The sequence below is a fragment of the Rhodotorula paludigena genome, assembly GCF_050403205.1.
Source record: "Rhodotorula paludigena JCM10292 DNA, Rt_paludigena_JCM10292v1_ctg31, whole genome shotgun sequence".
Taxonomy (NCBI): domain Eukaryota; kingdom Fungi; phylum Basidiomycota; class Microbotryomycetes; order Sporidiobolales; family Sporidiobolaceae; genus Rhodotorula; species Rhodotorula paludigena.
This window is the reverse complement of record NW_027481427.1, coordinates 72,576-90,714: the sequence shown is the minus strand read 5'-3', so window position 1 is coordinate 90,714 and position 18,139 is coordinate 72,576. Positions and strand designations below refer to the sequence as shown.

General features: G+C 63.7%; 6 protein-coding genes across 6 annotated transcripts; 4 read left to right on the top strand and 2 right to left on the bottom strand.

Annotated features, from left to right (window-relative positions):
- Positions 1-120: 120 nt before the first annotated feature.
- On the top strand, positions 121-3,265 carry JCM10292_001800 (uncharacterized protein; the record flags this gene model as incomplete). Its single annotated transcript, XM_076650072.1, has 16 exons — positions 121-169; positions 223-363; positions 451-718; positions 781-852; positions 912-1,128; positions 1,186-1,248; positions 1,307-1,508; positions 1,569-1,708; positions 1,768-1,885; positions 1,946-2,090; positions 2,145-2,244; positions 2,302-2,480; positions 2,544-2,729; positions 2,790-2,907; positions 2,970-3,050; positions 3,119-3,265. The coding sequence occupies 16 exons, from the start codon at positions 121-123 to the stop codon at positions 3,263-3,265; spliced, it is 2,226 nt and encodes a 741-aa protein (XP_076504366.1).
- A 374-nt stretch (positions 3,266-3,639) lies between these two features.
- Positions 3,640-5,234, top strand: JCM10292_001799 (uncharacterized protein; the record flags this gene model as incomplete). Its single annotated transcript, XM_076650071.1, has 4 exons — positions 3,640-4,152; positions 4,218-4,659; positions 4,725-5,067; positions 5,201-5,234. The coding sequence occupies 4 exons, from the start codon at positions 3,640-3,642 to the stop codon at positions 5,232-5,234; spliced, it is 1,332 nt and encodes a 443-aa protein (XP_076504365.1).
- Positions 5,235-5,973: 739 nt separating this feature from the next.
- On the bottom strand, positions 5,974-7,332 carry JCM10292_001798 (uncharacterized protein; the record flags this gene model as incomplete). Its single annotated transcript, XM_076650070.1, has 4 exons — positions 5,974-6,276; positions 6,362-6,552; positions 6,616-6,988; positions 7,063-7,332. The coding sequence occupies 4 exons, from the start codon at positions 7,330-7,332 to the stop codon at positions 5,974-5,976; spliced, it is 1,137 nt and encodes a 378-aa protein (XP_076504364.1).
- A 1,016-nt stretch (positions 7,333-8,348) lies between these two features.
- On the top strand, positions 8,349-10,639 carry JCM10292_001797 (uncharacterized protein; the record flags this gene model as incomplete). Its single annotated transcript, XM_076650069.1, has 6 exons — positions 8,349-9,102; positions 9,188-9,321; positions 9,405-9,539; positions 9,664-9,797; positions 9,907-10,079; positions 10,173-10,639. The coding sequence occupies 6 exons, from the start codon at positions 8,349-8,351 to the stop codon at positions 10,637-10,639; spliced, it is 1,797 nt and encodes a 598-aa protein (XP_076504363.1).
- A 315-nt stretch (positions 10,640-10,954) lies between these two features.
- On the bottom strand, positions 10,955-12,439 carry JCM10292_001796 (uncharacterized protein; the record flags this gene model as incomplete). Its single annotated transcript, XM_076650068.1, has 9 exons — positions 10,955-11,096; positions 11,177-11,192; positions 11,268-11,387; positions 11,453-11,475; positions 11,537-11,647; positions 11,717-11,955; positions 12,017-12,128; positions 12,198-12,306; positions 12,394-12,439. The coding sequence occupies 9 exons, from the start codon at positions 12,437-12,439 to the stop codon at positions 10,955-10,957; spliced, it is 918 nt and encodes a 305-aa protein (XP_076504362.1).
- Positions 12,440-12,996: 557 nt separating this feature from the next.
- JCM10292_001795 (uncharacterized protein) lies at positions 12,997-18,082 on the top strand (the record flags this gene model as incomplete). The annotated part of the gene is made up of 8 exons (XM_076650067.1): positions 12,997-14,303; positions 14,423-14,525; positions 14,612-14,898; positions 14,957-15,352; positions 15,407-16,565; positions 16,624-16,748; positions 16,811-17,897; positions 17,960-18,082. The coding sequence occupies 8 exons, from the start codon at positions 12,997-12,999 to the stop codon at positions 18,080-18,082; spliced, it is 4,587 nt and encodes a 1,528-aa protein (XP_076504361.1).
- Between the last annotated feature and the right edge of the window lie 57 nt (positions 18,083-18,139).

Genomic DNA, 18,139 nt, shown 5'->3' with positions numbered 1-18,139 from the left:
GAGCTCTTCTTTGTCGTAGCATTCTTGTCATTTGCCGTGCCCCGCAATTCCTGCTTAGCGTATCTCGAGCTCAGCCGACCCTGTCCGTCTCGTCGCTTCCGCTTGTTGACCTCGCTCGACATGGCGTCGGATGCTCAGATTGCCGCCAAGCTTCGCCAACTCGAAACGTGTACGTCTTCAGACTATCTGCGCAGCGCGCGTGGCTCACATGAGGCTGCGCAGGGCTGTGTGCGGGACATGTCAAGGCGAACAAGGACGACATCGACGCGGCCCTCGACGAGCTCGCTGCGCTGGCCGAGGAGCACGGACTGAGTCAGGAGAGTCTGTGCAAGGGCTACGAGCTCGCGCTAGGCGGCGTCCTGCGTGCGTTGCTCTCGCTCGTCCCCCCACTTGGTCGATGCACCCTGACCGCCCTTGTTCTCGCGTTCGCCTGCTTCTGAGCGACTCTAGCAACCGCGCAGGCACTCAAGCTTCTCCCAGCGCTCGTCCCACGCGAGCCCCTCCCCGTCCAGCCCGTCCTCCTTACCCTCTCGACCCTCGGAGACGCATCGCACAACCTCCCGCTCGGCGCAGGCAAAGTCGACTACAAGGTCCAGCGCCGCGCTCTCGAGCAGCTCGTCGTCCTCCTCGAGCTCGGCGCAGTTTCGGAACAGGCGAGGGGCACCCTCGACCGCTTGTATGGCGTCGTCGAGCGCGGGTTGCAGTACCGAACCCTCAGGTGCGCTTGTCGACGAGTCTGAGTACGCTTCCAGCGTCCCGCTGATCTCGAAGAACTCACAGGGACGCCGCAGCTGCGATTTTGTGCCAGGTGACGCGGCGACATCACGTCAAGCCCTACCGCATCGACGAGCTGTGCGTCCTTCTTTACCGTTCTTCGCCTTCACCGCGTACTGATGTGTGGTCCTATCTAGTAACCGCATCATTGCTCGCGATCCTTCGCCACCGTCGTCTCTCCTCCGCCTGCGAGAAGAGTACCGCTCGTACGAGCCAGAGCGCGTGTACGAGCAGCGCTCGACCGGCTCGTCTCGTGCCGGGCGGTCCAAGGCGCTCGAGGCGTGGAAGGAGGCCGCTTCGACTATCTTCGAAGGCGGAGGAGCAAAGGTGCTCGAGTCGAACGGCGAGCGAGAGGTGAGTTGCTCGCAGCCCGATCCGTTTCGCACTCGGCTCATTCGACAATTACTGCAGACCAAGCGGAGGAGGACATCTACGGTGCACATCCCGCTGCCCACCACGCACTCTCTAGACGGGGTGCGGTGGGATTCCCTGCCTCTCCTCGAACGCTCGCTTACGGTTCTCCATCCGACAGCTCTCCCGCACGACCACTCCCCTCTCGGACTTGAGCACCGTAACCGCTCTCGCGTCCCACGCTGATACTGTTGCGATGCCGAGTCAAGCTGCGAGCGTCCTCTCAGCCGTGTCCGGATCGACTCGCCGCGCACGCCCGCCGCCCGAAGCCGATCGCGCACGCGCATGGGGCCTTCTCTTGCGCAGCGGCTACCAGCCGAACTGTCAGTCAGACCCCTTGTCGCTCGCTACTAGCTCGCTGACAGTGCCGGACGTACCTGCAGCGGAACACCTCGCACGCCTCTCGGCATGGCTCATCTCGCAGCTGCAGTACGAGCTGTACGACCTCGAGCCGAGCGACGCCGGCCACGCACGGATCGAGGACCTGTTTTGTCGCGTGCGCGAGCTCTGCGAATTGGGCGGCGTACGTGAAGCTCCTCAGCAACATAACTTCGCCACGACTGACCCGGTGAAGTCCCGCAGGAACTCCTCGAAGCGCTCGAACCGTTCCTCGCCGATTTCCTCCACACCTGGGACGGCAGACACCACCGCAAAGTCGTGTTCGACATCGTCGCGCTTCTCAAGCCTTTCTCGTGGGAGCGTGCGTTCGGATCTCGCGCATCTCTGAGTCGGTGTGGCCAACTGACGGGACTCGGCCAAGTAGAGTACGCGGGCTTCTTCCTCGACGAGCTGCGCAGACTCGCGGACTTGCACGACGTCGAGTGGAGCGCCGCCTTCCTCGCTTGCCTCACGGCGCTTGTGCGCAACCTCGCCGTGCGGGACAACTGGGATCCGGAAACGCCAACGTGAGCACCTTTCTCAAATGCCGTGCTCAAGGGCTGACACAGCGTCTCGTGCAGGATCACTGCGTTCGGCATGCTCGACGGGAACGTGCAGTACCTCGAAGCGTTACAAGGTATCCTCGCCTCCGGGGACACCTTCATCCTGTCTGCAACCTGCGTGCGAACCCTTTTCCTCGCCATCCTCGTGTGCAGTGCTGACCCTCTTACACTGTAGCGCTTCCCGAATTCGCTCGTCCTGCGCACGGCCGCCCTCACGTTCTACGAGCGCCTGCTCGACCTTCCGCTCGCCCTCGACCTCCCGCTTATCGTCCTCCCCTCTCCGGCCTTCACGTACACCTGCCTCCTCTCGAACGAGCTCATGAGCCTCTCGCGCATCTGCGGCATCGTCGCGCGGTACGTCTCGCCATGCCGGACTGCCCGGCCATCTGCTGACCGACCGTTTGCCCGTCCCTCCAGGCTGCGCGACGCTCTCGTCGGCGAAGCGAGCGCCATCGTGTCCAGCGGCAGTGGCGCCGCGCCCGAGCACGTCGAGGCGCTCAACGCCCGCGTGGTCGAGATCGTCGGCGTCCTGTGGCAGAAGCGGTTCTTGCGCGCCAAGGAGGGGGCGGACGAGGCGGATGCGGGCGTCATGGGACTGTCAAAGTACGCGTCTCTCACTGCTGCGGAACGGCAGTGTGCGCGGGCTGATCTGGAATGATGCAGGCACGACGTCGACGAGTTGAGCGCACGCAACGCCGAGAGTCGCACCGAGTCCAGCGCCAACAGCCAGGGCATCACGACGCACGGTGCGCTGGCGCTCCTCGCACGAGACTGCCTTGCTGTGCGTGCTTCTCTCCCCGATCCACTCTGCACAATGTGCTGACGCGGCGCATGCATGAGCAGGTCCTCGCCGAGCAGAAGGGCAAGTCGAGCGAAGCGCTCGTCGGCCCCGTCACCGTCTCATCGCTCAAGGCGCTCTCTGCTGTGCGCTCTCCCATCCATTGCTCCTGATGACGCCCATTTCGCTGATTGCGCAGAGGCAACGAATGCAGCACCCCTCGGCGCCGAACCTCTCGTTCAACGCGTTCCGGCCGCACCTCGTCGAGTACCTCGCGCAGCGCGGTGCGACGGGCTTGAGCGAGTTCCTCTTCTCGAGCTTGCAAAGCCTGGTGCAGCGGCGGGCGTCCATGACGGCGTAGTCTGGCTCCTGACGGGGGGCCTGCGAGCAATACCACTGATTTTGCTGCACCCGGTCTACATGCCTTGTTTGCATTTTCTCGCACGAACGTTTACATGACGAGCACAGTCTGTATCTGCACGTTGCAAGAAAGAGTGTGCGAAGCCGAATCTGCCGGACCGCGCCTAAACCTGCACGCCGCTCTCGACACCAGTGGATCGAACGGGGACCGCTCAGCTCTCAGCACGAGCTTGCTCGACGCATACCTACCGGTACGAGAGCCCGTGAGCGCGTGGCTGGGTCTCGCTGCGGTGTAGCTTTTGACACTCCCGCGCGTCGTCGTGTCGCCGCGTCGTCGCGTCGTCCTCAGAAGCACTCTCGCTCCGCCTTCGCGCCATGGTGTCGTGGCAGCCGACCCTGCTCAGTGCAGACGAGCTCGCGACGTCTCCGCATCTGCTAGGCAGCCTCGTCCGTTTCCCGCTCGACAAGGAGCTCATCGACAGCGACGCCGTCCTCTCGCTCATCCAACATACCTCAGCAGACGACGGCTCGTGCTGCGGCATCCTCATCGGCCTCGAGTTTGAGGGCACGCGGGCGCAAGCTAGTGTTCACCTCCTCGTTCGCCTCGACCCCTTTCCGAGACGCCACGCTTCGCTCATTCGCACGAACTCCTTTCCCACGTACAAGCTCGGAACGAGTCTTGCAACGCTGCTGGTCCCGCTGGATCGAGCGGAGACGCAATGTTGCGAGTATGACGACGAGGAAACTGCGCGACTCGACTGGGTTGACGCGCACCCTTTGAGCGGCCTCCTCTTCCTCGAATCGCACACCGGCGAATGCGTGCTCGCTCGCGAGCGCATCTACATCACGAGCGCAACGTACCAAATCAACATCTCGAGGCGCACCACTGTACGTCGCTACCCAATGCAACGGGGCTGACTTGCAGCTTGTCTCACGCGATTCGTTTCGGGCAGTGCTTCCGCCAAGCAACCCTCCCGCTCAACGTCCCCCACTGGCGTCTCTTGGGCAACTACCACAACAAACACGTTCAGCGTGGCTCGGGCATCGACCAACAGGGCTACATACCGGAGCTGCAGCGCGCGAGCGCTTCGGCGTCAGTCCGCCACGCGGCGCCGCAAGTGCCGACTCCTTCTTCCGTGTCACGACCCTCAACTTCGACCGCCCTCGTCCTTGTGCCGTCAGTCTCAGCCTTGAAGAAGTCGGGACCAAGCCCGGGTTTTAAGGCGGAGCACTCGGTCGGTGCTGCGCGGTCTAGGACGGGTTCGACACCGTCGATTGCATCCGCACCTGCAGACCGGCCCGCTTCAGCAGTGTCAATTGACCCGACGATGAGTGTCTACGAGCGTGCAACTGCGCTCCGCGCGCAGGCACCGACGAGCCGTGTCGAAGCCGTTGGTTCGTCTTGTCACTCCCGTTTTGCTTCAGCTTTCTTTGGCGCGCTAATCCCGTTATCCGCTCAGCCGTCGGCAGCATCACGCATCCCTTATTGGCGCATGCCGACTTCGCTGCGGTGCCGCTCGACGGACCCGGTGTCCAGAAGGAGACCGCCTCGACTGCGCGCGACTCGACCGCGTCCGATTCCGTCCGTCCCTCTGCCAACCTCAATCCGCGTCTCCCTTTGACTGCGCAGAGCGCGCCAGCTTTGACGGCAACCGCCTCGCCCACGACCAACCAGCCAAGTCCCCCTACCCGCCTCGACCCGTGCCCGACATCCAACGTCTCGGCCCCGGCGCATACGTTCTCGCCGAATCAGCAAGCGCTCTTGTCGTTCCCAGCGAGTAACCCTTACCTCATCTATACCCCGTCTAGAATGCTTGACGATCCGAGCATTCCCGACGTACCCACTGTTCCTTCCATCGGCTCGTTCCATCCCTTCGCGGCAGGTTCATTCACCTCTGTGCTGGTTTGGCCACCAATTGACACATGCTCTTTACAGTTCCCTCCTCCGCATTCTGCCGACGATGTCGTAAGCTCCGATGCTGAACAGCATGGTCACCCTCGCCCCCCGCCGAGCCCCGTCACTCGCATGCGCTCGAGACGCCCGTGAGGCGGCGCCTTCACGTCTTGTCTGTATGTTGTTGTTTGTGTTCGCTCTTTTGCAACTCTCGTCTCGTTATTCTCTCGCCTTTGCAGCCTCTGTGTATCCCTGAGAGTCGATATTGCGCGATTGACGGCTCATCCTCTATCCGGACAAGGACATCCTGAACGTCTATGTGCTGCGCGGGCATCGTACTTCCGCCAGTCGAGTTGGCCGTTCGGCAACTTGAGTACACGCTGCGAATTTGTCGTACTGGACTCATCTCCGACGTCCCTATGTTGCGGCCAATCTCGCTCGTCCTGCGCCACGCCACGCTATCGTTCTCCAAGCGAATGCTCGGACTACCCGTTCAATGACCCTCCCTCTCCTACCTACGCCTCTGCCTGCCCCTTGTCCGAACGAAAGGCCCCGAGGTTCTCGCACTGCAGGGCTTCGTGGCGTGATGGACCGGACGCCTGGACAGCGAGGTATTAGGTCGCATGGAAGATACAGAAATTGACAGAATGGATGGGTATAGGTCAATAGGTTGACGGTCGAGGGAAACGTTAAGCTACAGGGAGTGCACGAGAAAATGCCGCCGTCCGCTCCTTCCGCTTCTCCTCGTTCCTTCTCTCCTCTTACTTCCATCATCTCCCTCCGCCCTTGTCCGAGGCAAGCGCCGAGCTGCGCGCCTAGTCGTGCCTGCCAGTCAGGCTCCAGCTCGACCGCCTCTTGCCCTTCCCCTTGGCGTCCTTGCCCGTCGCCTGCGCCTGCCCCTGCACCGTGCTGCCCGCCGCAAAGCCCATCATGGGGATCGCGGTCGCGCGCTCGTCAAAGCTGCGCCCGCGGCCGCCGGGCCGGTTCGCGGCGAGGCTCGCCTGCGCGCGCTCGGCGGCGTTGCGCCGCCGGCGCCGGAGGCACAGCTTGCAGGTGCAGTAGAGAAGGGCGAAGAAGAGGAGCGTCGAGGAGATGACGAGGGCAGCGAGACCGACCTTCTGCTCAAAAGAAAACGGCGCGAGACAGAACGGTCAGTCGGAGAGACGGCGGGAAAGGAAGAGAGGGGGGACAGAGGAAGCGCACCGAAAGCGCCGAGAGGTTGTTGATCTTGTCCTTGAGCTCGTCGTACTCCTCACTGATCTCGCTCGAGACGGCGCCGGGCCACGTAGCGGGATTCCACGTCGCCTCGGTGCCGTTCGTGCTCGCCGACGTAGTAGCAGCCGACGAGGCGGCAGTGCCCGTAGCGGCGGACGACGGAGCGCGGGTCGAGGTGACTGTGCGCGTGTCGATGTTAGCACACCAAGCAGTAAGAGCAATCGCAGCTAAGAGCGACGCACCGAATCCAGCCGTCTTGCTCGCACCCGCGGCGGTGGTCGACTCGCCGTTGACCTCGTCAACAATGTCCTCGAAGAAGTCGCCCACGTCGCGCTTGTCGTCTTTGTGCTCGCGCTCCTTCTTGTCCTTGTGCTCCTGCTCCTTCTCGCGCCAGTGCTTCTGGTCGTCGCTGTCCTCGACGTACCAGTAGTAGCGGCGGTCGTCGCCGGTCACCTTTCCGCTCTCGCGCGCGAGCTCGGCCGTGCGCGTCGAGCCGAGCCCGAGCTTGTCCTCGACGTCGTCGATAAAGTTGCGCTTCTTCTCCACCACGTTCGACACGCTGCGACGCTTGTGCGCGTGGTCGAGCGAGCGGAACGAGTCGGGGAGCTTCTTGATCTGCGGCGCCTTGCGCACCCTCGCACTCGTCAGCAGGCAATCCAGGTAAGGAGTGCAAGAGAGGTGAGACGCACGGGTCTGCCAGCAGCCCCGTCGACCTTCTTGCCCTCGCCGCTCCCGGGCAGGACGACGTACGCCTCGTCGGCCTCCTCGCCCTTGCGGGTCGCCTTCTTGTCGCGCCGGAGCATGCGCGTCTGCACGCCCGACGGGATCGGGAGCGCGACGGTCGCGGCCGCGGCGGCCGAGAGGGCGTCTTGCAGCTCGGGAGGGGGCGTCGCGAGCGCCGCGTGCGGGGCGACGAGGAGGAGCGCGGCGAGTGGGATGAGCGCGCTGAGGGTCTTCATGGTCGGTTGTCTATGGTGTGCTGAAACGAGTGTGGTGGCTGGAAGGAAGGAGCGACGAATGTTGGGTGGACCGAATCAAATCCCTACCAGAGGGTAGACGACACGGCAGAAGAGGGCGAGCAGGAGCAGCAGCACCAGCAAGCAGCAGCGAGACGCAGGACAGAGACGGAGGGCAAGCGAGCAATGAAAGGACCCGCGAGAGGGGAGTGCCCAGAGCGGCGAGGCGGGCACGGCGGGTTCTGGAGCGCCGCGCCGAGCCATGTCCGAGGCCGTGCATACGCGAATGGGCTCTGCATCCGGCTAGGCTGGAGCGCCGAGCAGAAGCAGTCAGAGGCCGATTTGGGAAGGTGAGCCTCGCGAGCGAGATGAGGCCGCGGTCTGCGCCGTCTGTCTCGTGCAGACAATGGGCAGGACAGGACACAGCGATAGAGCGTGGTGCTTCTGCTCGCGCTGCACACACCGATGCCCAGCATGACCAGCGGTGGTTTCGCGAGAGGGGAGATTGCCCGAAGCGTCAGGAGGCGGGTCGACGAGCGAGCGGGCGCGCGTGCGGCCTGGCTGGACCGGCTTGTGCGGGGGCGATCTCGTCGGACAGGGACACACACTGCAACGTGCGCCTGCCCTGTGCTTGACGCGATGAGCGGACGTTGGCAACATGCGTCGATGCGCCAAGCAGCATCGAGGGAGAAGTGGCCCTTCGTGCGTACCTTCGTGTGAGACTCGAGTGTAAGGGTGTAATATGACTGCGTACTGTTCTGCATTTTGCTCACGGCGACAAACGGGAAATGCGTCCGCGGAGAAAGGCGGCCGTCAGCCAGCTTCCGCTGCTACGCTGAGTCGACTTCCGTTTGTCGTCCGTTGTTGCAGCTCGAAGCAGCGCAGAACGACAGCAGCTCGCACACCAGGCTACTGGGCACCCGCAGCTGCTCGCCTTGCCCCCGCCTTCTCGCCAGCTGCACTCGCTCCTCGTCCGCGTCCACTTGACTCGCTCGCCTCGCTCGCGCCCGCACCGCCCAATGCGCAAGACCCGCTCGAGTGCCCGTCTCTCTGCTCGCCCCGCCGACGACCCCGAACACCTGCTCCCGGCCGCGCGACGGGGGAACGCTACCTCCGCCTCGTCAGCCCGAACCCCGTCCAATCTTGGCGCATCCTCGTCCAGAGCCACGCGGGCCCAGCGAAACGCCCCGACAAACACGGACGAGGCTGCCCCGCTGCGCCAACTCAGGCGCAAGGGCGTGGCGGGTGCCTCGGGGCGAGCGGGAGCGTCAAGTGGGGGAGCGAGAGCGCCCGCACGCGGCAGGAGCACCGAAGGAGAACCTGCACACGCTCAGAGCAAGCGCATAAAGCGCTCCGACTCGTCCTCGCCCGCCCTCGCCGCGTCGCCGTCCCTCTCGCCGCCGCCGCCGCAGCACCTCCCGCTCGTCGACCACCGGGACCCGCCGCCCAAGCACGAGCAGCCAGCAGACCGCTTCACGCACCTCTCTTCCGAGCTCATCGCGCTCATCCTCTCGCACGTCGCGGCACCGCCGCCGCCGGCCTCTGCCGACTCGGTCGCGCGCCCGGACCTGCACTCGCTGACGCAGCTCGCGCTGACGAGCAAGGCGCTCCTCGCGCATGCACGCGTCGCGCTCTACCGCGACTTGACCGTCGAGACGCGCGTGCAGGCGCACGCGATCCACCGCACGCTGCACGGGAGCGAGATCAGCAAGAGCGTGAGGAGCGTGCAGGCGAACGTCGAGAGCATGGCAAAGACGAGCAGCCAGTGGCTCGGTGGGTCTCGGTGCTCCACTTGATCGTGATTCCTCCTCAGAGTGTCGGAAATGACGGACTAAGTTCGTGGTGCCCACGCGAACAGGCTGGTTCCTTTTCCATTCGATGCACTCGCTCTGCGGCATCATCGGCTCGTGCCGACAGCTCCTCACCCTCACGCTCTACCTCCCCTCCGATTCTTCCGCCTGGACGCAATCTCTCTGCCAGTCTTTCGTCGACGTGCGTACCAATCGTCTTGCCTCTGCGTCGATCGACGTTACCCTTCGTGTCGCGACGCTGACGACTGAAGTGATCTCGTACAGCTCAAGAACCTGCACACGCTCGTCAAGGACCTCGAGCCGTCGAATGACGGGCGCGGCGGCGGAGCGGGCAAGCACGAGGGCATGGACGTCGGGTGGCGGTCGCGCAAGAGCACGAGCATGTGGGCCGTGAGCCAGGTGCGTCGCCAGCTTCTCCCACTCGGCTGCCGGTGCAGAAAGACCGACAAGAAAGGAGGGTTGCTCGGGGCCGTCGAAGATTGTGAGCGTAGTGGCTCACCTCGGATCGCCGCTGGATGTGCAGTTCATCAAGCCCCTCTCGACGCTCAAGGGGCTACACACGCTCCGGCTGTGCGGAATTTCGAGTGACTCGTCGACGCTTCCGACACCGCCGCTCCACGCGCTGAAGCTTACAGAGGTCGTGCTGATCGAGGTCAAGTACGTCCTTCTCTCCTTGCGCGACTTCTGATCGCGGACTCGCTTTGCGGGACCCGTTCTAACGAGTGAAGTGAGAGAGAGGGCTGACACTCCGCTCGGCCCGCCGCAGCATCACCAACACGGACCTGATGCAGCTCCTCGGCGACGCGCGCTCGCTGCAGCGCTTCACGCTGTGGCGCTCGAGCCTTCTCTCAAAGCGCGGCCTGTCGCACGTCCTCAAGAAGTGCCCGAACCTTGTCGAGATGCGTATTGGTGGGAGCTGGTTCGGCGCAAAGGAGGAAGGTGCGTACCGTTCTGACTCGGCACTGCGTCTCTTCCGCGCCCTGGACATCCCGCGCGCGGACTGACGCTGTACTGACCGGATGTCCTGCACAGACGACAAGAACTTCCCTCTCAACGACTCTCTCCCGCACCTCCCGCACCTGCGCCTCCTGCACGTCTCGGGCAGCCTCATCTCGCCCCTCGCGCTCGAACTCCCGTCCGTCTCGCTCTCGCACCTGTACGTGCACAGCTCGCCGAGCTGGACCCCGCAGGCCGTGCACGCGAGCCTGAGCAAGATGCCGCACGACCCGCCGAGCGTCGAGCGCCTCACGCTTCCCGAGATGCGCGAGCCCGACGACGCGAACCCCGGCTCCGCCGCGGCGGCGTCGAGGAGGCATCGGCGCCGAGGAGGAGGAGGGGGCGGCGGCGGTGGAGGAGCGGGCGCGAATGCTGCCGGGTGGAACGAGACGTGGAGGTTCACGGTGCGCAAGACGGGGGAGGCAAAGGGGGTCACGGTCGACGACCGGATGCGGCCGGGCGACCGGGGCGTGTTGGCTGACGACTCGGACAGCGACGCATGAGTGAGGTGAAGGGCAAAGGGCGAGAGAGCGCCGGGACCGTGTGTTGTTGTAGCGATCCGTCCATGTTTTTCTCCATGTTTTTCTCCGTATCTTGGGCGCCTCTCCTCTCTGCACCTCTACTCTACTATCTCCTGTCGCTTCTCAGGAAGCACGTATACCGTCCTGTAAATTTCCCTCTGTATTGCACTGAGCGTGTCTCCAGCAGGTGGTCGAAATGCGTGCTGTCAAAGCGGAAGCAGACTGACACTCTCGCCTATATCCTAAGCAGGAGACAGACCGTTACAGAACCCAGACTTCCAACTACATGAGACCCGCCTACGCAACGACGTCGAGCGACTCGCCCTCGACGCTCAGCGCCGCGTCGATCTGGTCGGACGGGTGGAACTCGTTCATGTTGGCGCGCGCAGCAGCATCCATGTACGACGGGATCGAACGGAAGACGTTCTTGAGGCCGCAGCTGTGATAAGCGGGTTGGTGAGCGGGCTGCGCGAAAGGGTCGCGAGTTTGCGAGTTCGATTGCGGTCAAGAGCCACTCACTTCTCGATAATCTGACCTGCGAGTGATGACCAGAGGTTGTCAACGTCCCTCCTCACATGCACGGATCTGATGACGACAAGACAGGGCGCACCAGTGACCTTGCTCTTGGGGTTGATGAACACATCGACGCCGTCCGTGACCGTCTTCATGGGCGTTAGGCGATGTTCACGCTCGAGCATTGCGATGAATTCGGGAGGCGCAAGGCCGGTTGCTGTCGCGGCGACCAAAGCGGGTCAGTCTGAATGTGGGAGAGCGGGAGGAGCGGCCAAGACGCACCGACCACAGAAGGACCGAAGCAGCTGTAGTGGGTCAATGTCAGACGGACGGCCTCGAAATGGATGTATCTGGATAAGGACGCACTTGACTGTGATGCCCTCGTCGATTACCTTAGGGCCAACGGCGCGGCATGTTCCGAGTACGCCCTGCTTCGAGGCGGCGTACAGCGGGTCGTTCGGGAAGGGGTAGAACGACCTATTTCTCGCGTCTTCGGTCAAAATGTTGCCTTCTTTCAGGCTGAGATGGGCGAGAGAGATGACGCACGCGTTCGAGCCCGTCGCGACAAACTTGCCCCTCCACCCGTCCGCATCCTTGTCTTGTGCGCGGAAGTACGCAAGGGCAGCATGAAGCGTGTAGAGAACGCCGTCGAGGTTGACGCGCACGACCGCGAGGGAAGGGGGCCGGTCGCCGAGCGTGTCGAGCGAGGGGTGCTGCGTTGTCGCAAAGTGGGTCGGGTTCGACGAGCGCATCTCGTTCATTTGGGCGATACCGGCGTTGGCGAACTGTGAAGTGCGCGAATGTTAGTGCTGGACATTTGCACACGAGTTGGCGCGGTGCACGCACGACGTAGTCGATGCGGTTGCCGAAGGTTGTGTAGCAGAAGGCATAGAGGGCAACAACGGACGCCCAGTCGGTGACATTGACCGCGCAGAACGCAACCTTGTCGTCGCCGTACCTGCGCAAGTGGTTCCGGTGTATCAGCTCGCTTCATACGCGAAAAGAAAGGCCTGAAGTCGAACCGCACTTCTTCTTGAGTTCATCGACGACCTTGGTTCCCTGTACGGTGTTGAGGTCGCCGACGACGACCTTGGCGCCGTTGGACAAGAGGTGCTCGGTGATGCCGAGGCCAATACCTGCTCGGTTGACAATCAGACAAGGAGGGAAGGGACACGGTCAGCATGTCGACCTGCATTGCGCTCAGGGATCCGACGGCAGCCTACCGCTGGCGGCACCGGTGACGATTGCGACCTTATCCGGATACGACATTGCTGAGGCGGAAGAGCGGTGCGAGTTGAGGCAGGAGGACGGGACGAGAGCCGCGAGATCGGACGCGAGGCAAGCAGAGCGAGCGACGGTAGCGAAGAGAGCTCAAGCGAATGCGGCTCGGATGCACGCAGCAAGTGTCGGAGGCGAAGAGCGCGGTGCGGGGCGGAGCAGCCTCGAGGAGAGAATCCTCCGCCTCAAGTGGGGGAGAGCACCGGACTCCGCGGCATTTGGTTTCTGTCGCGCGCTCTTCATGCCGCTTTCTGAGCAGTTCGAACCCATTCGTAGTTCTGGCGATAGGTGGGCAGAGCTTCTGCGTGAGCCCCTCCAATCAGCAGGAAACTGAGAAGGTCGCGCGGAAGCAAGTCGCTTCCTCGTCTGCACAGGCAAGCAGCCCGGAGCTGTCAGTTTAAAGGCGCCACACGTTGCTATGCACGCCGGGCACGAACCTGCGAGGTCGCCCCCGAGCCACATCTCCGAGGATGGGGCCGAACGAAGCTAAAGCTTCTCCTGCCTTTTCCTCGCGCCCTCTTGGCTGGACAGACTCGAGCAAAGGCCAGATGCCGCCGCCAGACTACCCTCGGCTGCCCACGGGCTACCGCTTCGATCCAGCGCGACTGCAGACGCTTTCGCGGTCACTCGACTTCGCCTCCGCCGATCACGGGCAAGCAGCGAGATGTGTGCGCGCTGCGGCTGCACTTGCGCTGGCCGCACACTCTGGCGAGGATCGCTACGACTTTGCAGTCAACGGCGGGGTCATCGAGGGCGAGGTGGAGCGGGATGCACCCGTCTCTCGGCTCATCGACGAGGTGGGGCAGGCGCAGCCCGCAATCGGCAGGACGAGCGACGACGACGTGCGGCTCGTGGTGATCGATGGCCAACAGCAGGAGGGAGCCGACCGGCCGCCGTCGACGCCGCTGCACCTCGTCGCCGCACTCTCGTCGTCGGGGACCCTCTCGCTTTTCCTCTCATACGATTCAACAGTCCTTCCCACGCTCGAGGCGACCTGGTTCCTCGATCACGTTGTCGCTGCTGCATTGAGCATCGCCGCCGCCGAGCCGGGCAGCTCTCTCGGTGCGATCACGCTAGCCCCGCCGGGCGAAGCTGCCATTCTCGAGGGCTATTCGTCCTGTCCCGACACAATCCACGAGCCCAACGTCTATCCTCCAGCCATCAATACCCTCCCGTCTTTCTTCCTGCACGCCGCTCAGCAGTATCCTAGCGACCCCGCCCTGCACTTCATCCCTACGCCCTCCGACAGTCCGACTGCCGGCTCCCTCGTTCTCTCGTACGCCCAGCTGTCGCACCTCGCGCACTACCTCGCCGCGCACCTGCTCCTCTCGACGCCGCCCACCGAGCGGAAGTCGCTCGTCCTGCCCATCGTCGTCGATAAGTCCCCTTCGATGATCGTCTCGCTCCTCGCCGCCTCGCTCGCCGGGTTCGCCTACCTCGCGCTCGAGCCCGCCTTTCCTGAAGCGCGCAAGCGGGGGATTTGCGACGAGCTCGCCGAGAAGAACCTGCTCGCGCCCGTTGCCGTCGTTCAGAGCGCCGACGGCGAGCAGGCACATTGGGAAGGGTGGACGGGCATGGCGCACGCCGCCGGCGAGAGCGGCGCGCAAGGTCAGACGAGCGTCTTTGAATGCGTCGTCGACCCGAATGAGGTGCTCGGGCCGCTGCACGCGCTCGCGAGCGAGACGGACTCGCTCGACACGCTGCGCGACCGTTTCCCGGTGCCGGATTTGGCGAGCGTCGGCGGGTGGCCAGTAGTCAAGGAGGACGACCTGGCGTATGTCATCTACACGAGCGGGACGACGGGAAAGCCCAAGGGCATCATGGTCGAGCATCGCAATGTCGCGGCTTTCCTTCGGTGTGTTTGACTCCTCTGCCTGCATCGTGCCTCGAAGCTTGGCGCTTCGTCCAGGCGCTTCGTCCTTAGGCTGGTTGCGTCTGATGGAGCTGAATGCTAACACGAGCATGTCGCTGCAGCAACTACCGCGGCGTGTTTGGCCGGACGCGAGGCGAGCGCGTTCTCCAATTCCCGAGCTACTCGTTCGACGTCAGCGTCATGAACATCTGGGACACGTTCGCGGTGCGTCGCGCCTCAGCGCATGTCTCTGTGTCGTGCTGCGATTGCAAGACACGAACAAAGACCGCTGACCACTTGCCTCACCACAGCACGGTGCTACGCTGTGTCTGACGACGCCCTCTTCGCTGTACTCATCTCTTGCCGACTCGATCCTCGCACTCGACTGCACGCTCGTCGACCTGACGCCCACCATCGCTTCGCTCCTGTTCGAGCACGACGAGGCGCAGCCGCGGGATGGCGAGAGCGTCCGGGCGGCGTGGCAGCGCGCCGGCTTCCGCATCAAACAGGTCAACACGGGCGGTGAGAGGGTCGAGAAGGCGGTCAGGGAGAAGTGGCGGGACCGAGGCGTGAGGGTGGTAATCGACTACGGCCCAACGTGCGTTCCGTTGTCCGCTTCAGAAGGAACACGCGTCTGACGGTGACACGTGCGACAGCGAGACCACCGTTGGTGTCATCTCCAACCAGTCCCTCGCGCCCTCCCCTCCTGCGCCCTTCTCGCTTCCGATCGGCCGCCCGACCGGTTCTACGCGCATCTATATTCTCCCCTCTCACTCGCCTACCGCACTCACACCCCTACCGCTGGGCTGTATCGGTGAGATCTGCGTTCTCGGACCGCAGGTCACGCGCGGGTACGTCCGCGCAGAGCTGGACGAGGGCGTGTTTGTACCGCTCGCGGGCGACGAGGAAATCGGGCAGAAAGGCGAGAGGGTCTACCGCACGGGAGACCTGGGGAGATGGTTTGTTGCAGAGTGGGAGCAGGAGGGCGAGACGGAGGGGTGGATCGAGTGTCTTGGGAGGAAAGACGGGCAGGTCAAGGTCAATGGCTTACGGTGCGTTCTGCTTCTCTCCGCGAAAGTTTGCCGGACTCACGTCTCAGGCTGCAGCATCGAAGTCGGCGAGATCGAGGAGCACCTCTCGTCCAAGACGGACGCCGCTGTCGTTCGCGGCATCGTCGACAAGGTTGAGGCGTCAGCGATCGGCACAGCGCTGGTCGCCTTCCTTGAGCTTTCGTCCTCCTTCTCCTCCATCCAGGACGCCGCACACACGGCTTCCGACGAGCCGCAACACGCGCACTCGGCTGGCGCCATCTCCGTTCTCCCGCTCACCTCCTCGTCCGACTTCCTCTCGCTGGTCGACAAGCTCAAAGAAGAGCTGTCTAGCAAGCTCCCGGCCTACATGGTTCCGCGATACTGGCTCGCCGTCAATCGCATACCGACGCAGGGCATGGGCAAGGCCGATCGCAAGACCCTGCGCGGCATCGCCGAAGCGCACAACTGGCGCGGCGCCTCCGCTCGTACGAACGGGACCAACGGAGCGCAAGAGGAGCAGAAGCGCACCTTCACTGCTTCGCCGCATCACGCCGCGGCCCGCCGAGCCTGGGCACACATCCTGCGCCTTTCGGACGACGATGCGGTGGGCGAGTCGATCGCGGACGAAGACGAGTTCACCAAGCTTGGGGGCGACTCGATCCGCTTTATGAAGCTCGTGGGCGTCCTTCGCGCGCAGGGTTACGTCCGCGTCACCTTCCGCGACCTCGCCCAAGCTGGCACGCTCGACTCGTGTGCGCGCGCACTCGAGCGCGTCGGGTGCACCGAGACAGACGCAGCAGACGTAGGCGAATTTGGCAAGCCGTACGAGCGCCTGTCGCTCGTCCCCGAACCGCAGCGTGCGCCTCTCTTCGCCGAGCTCGCGGCCTTCTCGCCCACGCTGCCACGCGAGCGCATCGTCGACGTCTACCCGACTTCGCCGGCGCAGGACGCGCTGCTCGCACCGTCGTTCGACTCGCCGCGCGGGCACTACTACGCGCAAGCGGTGTACGCCGTCGGAGTGGGTGCCGACGAGCTCCCGCTCGAGAAGCTGCAGCGGGGTGTGAGCGAGATGGTCCGGAGGCACGATGCGCTCCGAGAGGTGTTCATCATCTCTGAGACTATCGGCAGGACGCTCGCGGTCGTGATAGGCGAGGAGGATGAAGAGGTGCGCGCCCGGAGCAAGATTGAGCAGGTTGCGGTCACGAAGCTGGGCGACTGCGATTCGGTCATTAGCGTATGTCGTCTGCCACGCCCTTCCCTCGACGGTAAGAACTGACTCCTGGTCTTTCCAGGACTGGCTTCTCCGCGACCGGGAGCAGCACTCGTTCCAGTGGGGTCGCCTGTCTCTTTCGTTCGCCCTCTTCACCCTGCCCGACGGGGCGCGCAAGCTGGCCTGGAGCATGCATCACGCCATGAGGTATGTCGTTGCGCCTGGCATGGTCCGCCAGATCGCGCACTGACTCGAAGAGCCGATCACAGCGACGGCTGGACCCTCGAACTCCTCACGGCCGACTTGCGCAACCTCTGCTTTGACTTGCCCGCACCTGATCGCCCCTCGTTTGGTTCAGTCGCGTCTTGGTGGTTGAGCGAGTCCGAACCACCACAAGATACGGCAGACTTCTGGCGGTCGTACCTCACGGGCGCCGTTCCGCTCAACTGGCCGACGCAGGAAGCGCTTGACGGCGACATGCTGGCGACGACGGGCGCAGCTATCCTGCATTGGTCCGGCGAGCTCGACGCTCTCTCGCAGCGACACGGTATCACGCCGGCCATCGCTAGCCGCCTCGCCATCCTCATTGCGCTGCAGTATCACGCTAGCGCTTCCGACGTCAATGTCGGCATCGTGCGCTCTGGTCGCGACATCGACGTACCCGACGCCGACGAGATCATCGGTCCTTGCGTCTCAGTCCTTCCGTCTCGCATTCGCTTCGACTCCTCTACCGCATCTTCCTCGCTTTTCTCGCTCGCCAAGGCAGAGGCCGAAGCCGACCGTCTCGCACGCCTGCATCAGCACGTCACTCTCTCCCAGCTCGCGCGGATCTGCACTCTTCCCAGCCGCGCCGATCTGTTCGACATCCTCGTTACGTTCCAGTCTCTCGCCGAGCGGGACCCGGCCTTCGAAATGGCCGCGCCATGGCCTATCCGCCAACCTCCCGAGCGCATCCAAATGCCCACCAACTACACACTTTCTTTCGAGGTCACGCCGGAGCTCCACAACAAGGACCGGCTCGAACTCGCGTGCTTCTTCGACGAGCGCATCATCGAGAAGCGCGAGGTCGAGGGCGTGCTCAAGACGGTCGCCACCGTGCTCGACTACCTCACGACTGCGCCATGCACGACTGTCGGAGAGCTCCGACTCGGGTCCGAGGGAGGGGCGGCTGGTCCGCCCAAGTCGAAGCAGGCCACGACAAACGGCACGAGCGTCGCGTCACCTTCACCAGCCGATTTCGACCCGGAGACCATGGATATCCTCAAACGTCTCCAGAAGGAATGGGCAGTCGTGCTGAGGATGGACGAGGGCGACTTTGGCGCGCAAGACTCGTTCGGTTCGCTTGGCGGAGACTCGGTGCGCGGCATCCTTGCTGTCACGGCTCCACCTCGTCTGTATGCTGACTTGACGTTACACAGATTATGACGATGCGCTTGGCGGTGCGGCTGAAGAAGGTGGGACTGGCCATCCCGACACCGCGATTGGCGAAGTTGCCGACGCTGGCGCAGCAGGCGCGCTGGTTGCGGCAGCAGCAGCAGTAGACGAATTCCAATAGAATTGAAGTCGTAGAGCGCGTCATCAGAGCTGCCCAGAGATTG